This window comes from Rana temporaria, chromosome 4 (assembly GCF_905171775.1).
Source record: "Rana temporaria chromosome 4, aRanTem1.1, whole genome shotgun sequence".
Taxonomy (NCBI): domain Eukaryota; kingdom Metazoa; phylum Chordata; class Amphibia; order Anura; family Ranidae; genus Rana; species Rana temporaria.
This window is the reverse complement of record NC_053492.1, coordinates 476,995,889-477,003,418: the sequence shown is the minus strand read 5'-3', so window position 1 is coordinate 477,003,418 and position 7,530 is coordinate 476,995,889. Positions and strand designations below refer to the sequence as shown.

The following is a 7,530-nucleotide window of genomic DNA, read 5'->3' as shown; positions in this document are numbered from 1 at the left end:
TAGACAGTCTCCTGGGTTATATTACTCTTGCTCCGAGGATAACGTCTTTGTGTTTCGTGGGACACAATGGTGCCACTGGTGTCTCTACAGGCAGGCCTTGTAGCTGATAGCCATAGTTGACTTTGCCGCAAGGAAGTGGCGGAACCTAAACAGAGGCACTTCCTGAATGTTTGAAGTCAGTGTGGACGGCTGTAGTAATACGAGGAGCCTGGGAGTCTACTGGCCGTTACCCTGGGGGCAACAGGGCAGCCCCCCTCAATAACTGTGTTCTTGTTCTCAGGGACTGGTTCCTCGGAGGAGAAATGGTTTTGTCCACCGCCTTCCCAGTAAACCACGAGCCGTACGTTGGATTCCAAGATTTTTGAATTTGTTTCTGTTGTGAAGCTCATTTGACGGGTTAGCTTGAGCGAAGACCAAGTTGCCATTGTCCACCTTCTGAGAACGGTCTAGGTTCCGCCTGTCCCTTCGGTTCGGCATGAACCCTGTTTTGGACTTTTCTAGTGGGTGAGAATGGAGGTGGAGAGCGAGGCTTGCATTTGTCTTCTTTCCCTGATTTTTCAGGGTCACCAGGAGTGGCGGGATCACATCTGGATCTTCTGGTCTAGTTGGAACCTTTTCTTCTTCCTCCACCAAAGGTCCGTATTCCACAGGAAGGGGCGTGTTATAACATCAGGGTCCTGCAGAAAAAAGAAAAAATAATAGCGGTGAACAAATCAACGTTTGATCGTTTTAGGTACAAAGTTCTTTCAAAAACTGGGTTGGAACTAGGGTTGTCCCGATACCATTTTTTTAGGACCGAGTACAAATACCAATCCTTTTTTTCATGTACTCGCCGATACCGAATACCGATACTTTTTTTTAAATGTGTCCCCAAATGCAGCCATGTCCCCCCACATATGCAGCCATGTCCCCCCACATATTGCAGCCATGTCCCCCACATATTGCAGCCATGTCCCCCCATATATCCAGCCATGTCCCCCCATATATCCAGCCATGTCCCCTACATATATCCAGCCATGTAACCCACATATATCCAGCCATGTCCCCCCATATATCCAGCCATGTCCCCCCACATATATCCAGCCATGTCCCCCCACATATATCCAGCCATGTCCCCCACATATATCCAGCCATGTCCCCCACATATATCCAGCCATGTCCCCCACATATATCCAGCCATGTCCCCCACATATATCCAGCCATGTCCCCCCCATATATCCAGCCATGTCCCCCATACCTAGATGATGCCGCCGCCGCTGCCACGTTAATCAGCGTGCGGGGAACATTACAGCTTTCGTTTGAATAGCTGTGTTCCCCGCCAAGCCGTGTATAGACACTCCCCCTTGCTCGGGATTGGACAGATCACCCGTCAAATCCCGAGCAAGGGGAAGTGTCTATACGCGGCGTGGCGGTGAACACAGCTATTCAAACGAAAGCTGTAATGTTCCCCGCACGCAGATTAATGTGGCAGCGGCGGCTTTCCGGTATGCAGCGGTGGCGGTGGTGGGTTTGCGGCGGCGCCGCGTTGTGGCAGTGGGGGGGGGACAAGTATTCGGCCAGGCATCGGGGGCATTTGTGGGAGTACAAGTACTCCCGCAAATACTCGGAATCGGTCCCGATACTGATACTGGTATCGGTATCGGGACAACCCTAGTTGGAACCCTACTATTATTATTATACAGGATTTATATAGCGCCAACAGTTTGCGCAAGCTTTTATTGGGGAAGACAATTACAATACAATTTAACAGGGCCGCTGATAGGGGGGGACCACCAGCCCTCCTGTAGAGGGCCCTGGCACACAGAGGGGCCCGGACAACAGGAGGATTGCTAGAGAACAATGCCCACCATGTCTCTTCGCCCAGGTTTCTTCCCCTCTCCCTCCCGCTGACTTTTAGCTGCTGGGTGATAAACATGGAGGGATAATGAACCTGGCCTGCTGTCACTGAGCTCCTTCCCTTGCTGGAAAGAGTAACTTAGAAAGGGTTGTGCTAGGGAGGAGGGATTTGTGGGAATGTGTCCTAGGAGACAGGGCCGATCCCAGGGTCACAGGCGCCTGGGTGCAGAAATATTTCTGGCGCCCCCACATCGGCGTGGTCATTTTACTAACTCCTCCCCTTTACAAATGTTTCTATGGCAATGACTCAACCACAGAGATGCTCCCCCACAAAGTCTTCATTACCCCGGGATCCTTACATGATCTCTTTACAATAAACAAAATACAGGAAGAGAAGCAGAGAACTTTATTGGGACCTGGAGGGGGGGGGCCTCTGTGATGGACACAGAGAGGGCTTCTGTTAGAAAGACCCCCAGACATACTGCAGACATAATACAGGCGATGGTCAGAGACTGCAGACATAATACAGGAAATGGTCAGAGACTGCAGACATGATACAGGAAATGGTCAGAGACTGCAGACATGATACCGGAGATGGTCAGAGACTACAGACATGATACAGGAGACGGTCAGGGACTGCAGACATGGTACAGGAGATGATCAGAAACTGCAGACATGATATAGGAGATGGTCAGAGACTGCAGACATGATATAGGAGATGGTCAGAGACTGCAGACATACAGTAGTACAGGAGATGGTCAGAGACTGCAGACATGATATAGGAGATGGTCAGAGACTGCAGACATACAGTAGTACAGGAGATGGTCAGAGACTGCAGACATGATATAGAAGATGGTCAGAGACTGCAGACATGATATAGCAGATGGTCAGAGACTGCAGACAATAGTACAGAAGATGGTCCATTAGACCCCTTTCACACTGGAGGTTTTATTTCAGGCGCTTTAGCGTTAAAAATAGCGCCTGAAAAAAAGCCTCATCTGCAATCTCAGTGTGAGAGCCCGGATGCTTTCACATTGGAGCGGTGCGCTGGCAGGACGTCCAAAAATGTCCTGCAAGTGGCTTCTTTGAGGCACTTTAGTGTGTGTATACACATTGGCGCCCCCACCTCTGCACGCGCCTGGGTGCAAAGCACCCTGACTAGGATCGGCCCTGAGGAGAGGGATTGAAGAAAGAAGATTTGTGCTGGGAGGGGAGATGGGGGTGATTGTGTATCAGGAGCCAGTGGGGGAATTTGGGGGCTAATAGGAGGGGATTGGGGGAATTGTGCAGGCAGGGGGATTTGTTGTACTAGGAGGGGGAATTGGGGTGGCATTTGTGTCCATTAATAATAATTTTCATGTATTTTGTGTATGTGTGTGGGGGGGCGTCAGGTAGGCTGTAAGTGGCCCCATGATTCCTAACAGCAGCCATGTAATTCAATACAGAAGGAATCAGAGGGCCCTGCTGGTTAGAGCTTACAGTCTAGAAGGGGGGGGGGGGGGTCAAGTGGAACAAAGGGTAGTAGCTTTGGGGGGATGATCAGATGGACAAGATGAAAATACCCCTCTAAGGTAGTAGGAGCGGCAGAGCGGTGGTGTGTAATTCAGATTTTTTTTTTTTTTTTATTCTACACTGATTGGTTTTGAAATTGCTCCAGCCCCTGTTCAAATTTAATCCAGGGACAAAACCGGGGACAGACTTGGTCCAGGGACAGTGTCCTCAATCTGGGGACTGTCCCTGGAAACCAGAGATGTCTGGTCACCCTACCCTAAACATCAGGTCCCCCATATGTGTGTCCCCATACTCAGGTGTCCCATCACAGTGCTTCTATACATCAAGTGTACATAAGGTTCCCCAGCAGTGTGTCCTCAACATCAGGTTCCCCCATATGTGTGTCCCCATACATCAGGTTCCCCCATTACAGTGTCCCCATTCATCAGATGCCCCCATTACAGTGTCCTCATTCATCAGGTGCCCCCATTACAGTGTCCTCATACATCAGGTTCCCCCATTACAGTGTCCCCATTCATCAGGTGCCCCATGAGTGTGTCCCTAAACATCAGGTTCCCCCATGAGTGTGTCCCTAAACATCAGGTTCCCCCATGAGTGTGTACCTAAACATCAGGTTCCCCCATGAGTGTGTAGCTAAACATCAGGTTCCCCCATGAGTGTGTCCCTAAACATCAGGTCCCCCCATGAATGTGTCCCTAAACATCAGGTTCCCCCATGAGTGTGTACCTAAACATCAGGTTCCCCCATGAGTGTGTTCCTAAACATCAGGTTCCTCCATATGTGTGTGTCCCCATTCATCAGGTGCCCCCATTACAGTGTCCTCATTCATCAGGTGCCCCCATTACAGTGTCCCCATTCATCATGTTCCCCCATGAGTGTGTCCCTAAACATCAGGTTCCCCCATGAGTGAGTACCTAAACACCAGGTTCCCCCATCACAGTGTTTCCATACATCAAGTGTCATACATGAGGTTCCCCCATCACAGAGCCCATGTACATGAGGTTCCCCCATATGTGTGTGTCCCCATTCATCAGGTGCCCCCATTACAGTGTCCCCATTCATCAGGTGCCCCCATTACAGTGTCCCCATACATCAGGTTCCCCCATCATAGTGTCCCTATACAGTATATCAGGTTCACCCCATCACAATGCCCCCTTACATCAGAGTTGTGCCCCCCCCTGCAATTAAGCTAACTTCTCCTTCCTCTCCCACGCTGAGACTAAGGTGAGTTCTCAGCTCCATCTCTCTTGCACCCCCTGCTCGAAGCAGAAGAAAGCGGAATCCTCTCTCCAGCAGAGGCCAGCCGCTGTTCCCTCTGGCAGCAGTGACACTGCAGTTACTCCTATCAAAGAGGAGCGACCAAATCACCAGTGCACTCCTCCAAACACATCGCCCTGATCAGGGGCCCCCCAATGCACCTGGGGCCCGTGGGCAGTGCCCAGGTGTGCCCATTCACTATAACGGCCCTGCAAGTCCTTACTGTAATTAATAACCTCCAGATCATTATAGGTTAAACACAGCATGAGAAAAACGCTCCTCAGTCCTAGGAGGAATCTTTTGGCTCCACATCCCCAGTAGCTTGTCTCTCCTCTTGGTGGCGCTCACACTGGCTTTTCAGTTCGGCAGACAACCATTAAAGGGTATGTGTCACTCTCCAAAATAAATGAAACTCTCCATGGTCCAATATCGTTTAAGATACACACAATAAAAATTTTTTTTTTTTTTTGCTATAACCAGTTTTTGTTCCTCCTTGATGAATCCTGTCTGGGCTGTTTTACCCCCCTCTTCCCTTTTTTCAATATATGCAGGATTTATTCTCAACAATAACTAGCAATCGCTCACAGGCGTAATGTTAGGATCGATCATTTGCATACAGAATCACCACCCAAACTTACGGCGTGCGTGATGACTTCCCGGACCAACCCCCGCCCGACGCGTTTCGTGATAGGTCACGTCTTTTAGGGAACAGGTCACCAACCTATCTCGTAGCTTCTCATTCTTTCCCCACACTCCCTGTTCACTAGAATTGCAAATGTTCTACTTTATCATCTCCCTGACTCAGATTGACTCTCCCCCCCCCCCCTGTTCCCCCCGGACCAGAATAAGGGGCGCATAAGACAGCTCTCCAGCCCCAGAGCCCTTTATCGCTGTCTATTTTAACTACACGTCTGAGGCCAGTTTATTTTATCAAACGACTGAATGAGGAACTGCAAAGGAGTAACTCTCGAAATAATGAGGCGATGTCAGCGCAGAGCGCGCACGAAGACGAACTACGGGGCCGGACTTTCGCAATCAATCACAAATATTTATTAATAATTCAGATTGATTTCTCTGGAAGCGTCCAGCCTCTGCAAATCATAATATTAGTGAATTTGACAAACTGTTCGCCGCTCAGTAATCGCTCTCTCTCTCCTTTATGTGGGTATTTAATTTTCTGATAAGCGCACACAATTTTTAGGCAGCAGATATTTCTTCGTATTATTGACTGGCCCCGGCGTAAAGACTTTTCCTGCAGGGAGTAGGAAAGCGAATGATAAAATGTAACCACTCAGTGACCGGGGCCTGGAAGCGGCAAGCCGAAGATTCTTCATTTTATTGCATTTTATTACTCTGACAAAAGGCGAGGCGAGTGCGCTGGGGGTACTACGGATATTGTACTGTTCTGTGAAGTGCCCGGCACCCTTATAAATTCATTAACTCTTCCATGCCGCGCCTATTCTGCCACTTCTCTCCTTCATGTAAAAATCATATTTTCTTTGCTAGAAAATTACTCAAAACCCCCAAACAATATGGCCCGGATTCACAAAGCACTTGCGCAGACGTATCTTCAGATACGCCGCGTAAGTGCAAATATGCGCCGTCGTATCTCTGCGCCGGGCCCACAAACTAAGATACGCCTAAAAACAGGCTTTATCCCACCGACGTAACTTGCCTACGCCGGTGTATCTTGGGCGCATATTTACGCTGGACGCATTTGGCGCTCCCATTGATTTTCTATTCACATATGCAAATGAGGGAGATACGCCGATTCACGAACGTACGTGCGCCTGACGCCAGTGCGCGTAAAGTCATATGTCCGGCGTAAAGTTATGCCCATAAAAGAGGTTTGTAACTCAGCAGCATCCATGCAAAGGGCTGCACCAGGGAACACAAGCCGACGTATTTTACTTAGTTTACGTTAGGATGTGAATATGGCTGAGCGTAGGTTACGTTCACGTCGTAGGCAGTGATCCGACGTATCTTAGGGAGTAGTTCCGACGTGATTCTGAGCATGCGCACTTGGATGCGTCCATGCGCTGTTCTTTATACGTATCTGTCTAACGCTCGGCCCCCATCATTTGCATGGGATCACGCCTCATTTGCATGGCTCACGCCCACTTCCACCTACGCCGGCTAACGCCTAGGAAACCCAGCGCAGTTTTGGCAGCACTGGCTTTGTGAATTCAGTGCTTGCCTCTCTGCGCTGCGTCGGCGTAGCGTAAAGGAGATACGCTACGGCGGCATAAATGTGCGCCGCTGTCTGTGAATCAAGGCCTATATATATTTATTTTTTTCAGACACCCTAGGGAATAAAATGGCGGCTATTGCAACTTTTTATCTCGCACGGTATTTGCGCAATAATTTTTAAAACGCCTTTTTTTTTTTTAAACGGTTTCATGAATTAAAAAATAACAAAACAGTAAAGTTAACCCAATTTTTTTTTGTATAATATGAAAGACGATGTTACGCAGAGTAAATAGATACCTAACTTGTCACGCTTTAAAATTGCGCACACTCATGGAATGGCACCAAACTTCGGTACATAAAAATCTCCATAGGCGACGCTTTAATTTTTTTTTACAGGTTACCAGTTTAGAGTTACAGAGGAGTTCTAGGGTTCTTGAATTATTGCTCTCGCTCTAACGCACGCGCCGATACCTCACATGTGTGATTTGAACGGCGTTTACATATGTGGGCGGGACTTACGTGCATGTTCGCTTTTGGGCGCGAGCTACGGGGGACAGGGGCGTTTTAATTTTTTTTTTTATATATATTTTTTTTTTTTTTTTACTTGTTTGTTTGTTTTTTGCACTTTTGTTTACATTTTTTTATCGCTTTTATTCCTATTACAAGGAATGTAAACATCCCTTGTAATAGGAATAGTGTGTGACAGGTCCACTTTATGTAGAGAGGCGGGGTCAA

General features: G+C 48.4%; 1 protein-coding gene across 1 annotated transcript in view; it reads right to left on the bottom strand.

Annotated features, from left to right (window-relative positions):
- Positions 1 to 498: 498 nt before the first annotated feature.
- Positions 499 to 7,530, bottom strand: part of ALK (ALK receptor tyrosine kinase) — a 388,017-nt gene continuing 380,985 nt past the window's right edge. Inside the window, exon 26 of the mRNA XM_040351843.1 lies at positions 499 to 677. Within this exon, the coding sequence (XP_040207777.1) occupies positions 582 to 677 (96 nt within the window). The 3' untranslated portion in view covers positions 499 to 581. The remainder of the gene's footprint in view (positions 678 to 7,530) is intronic.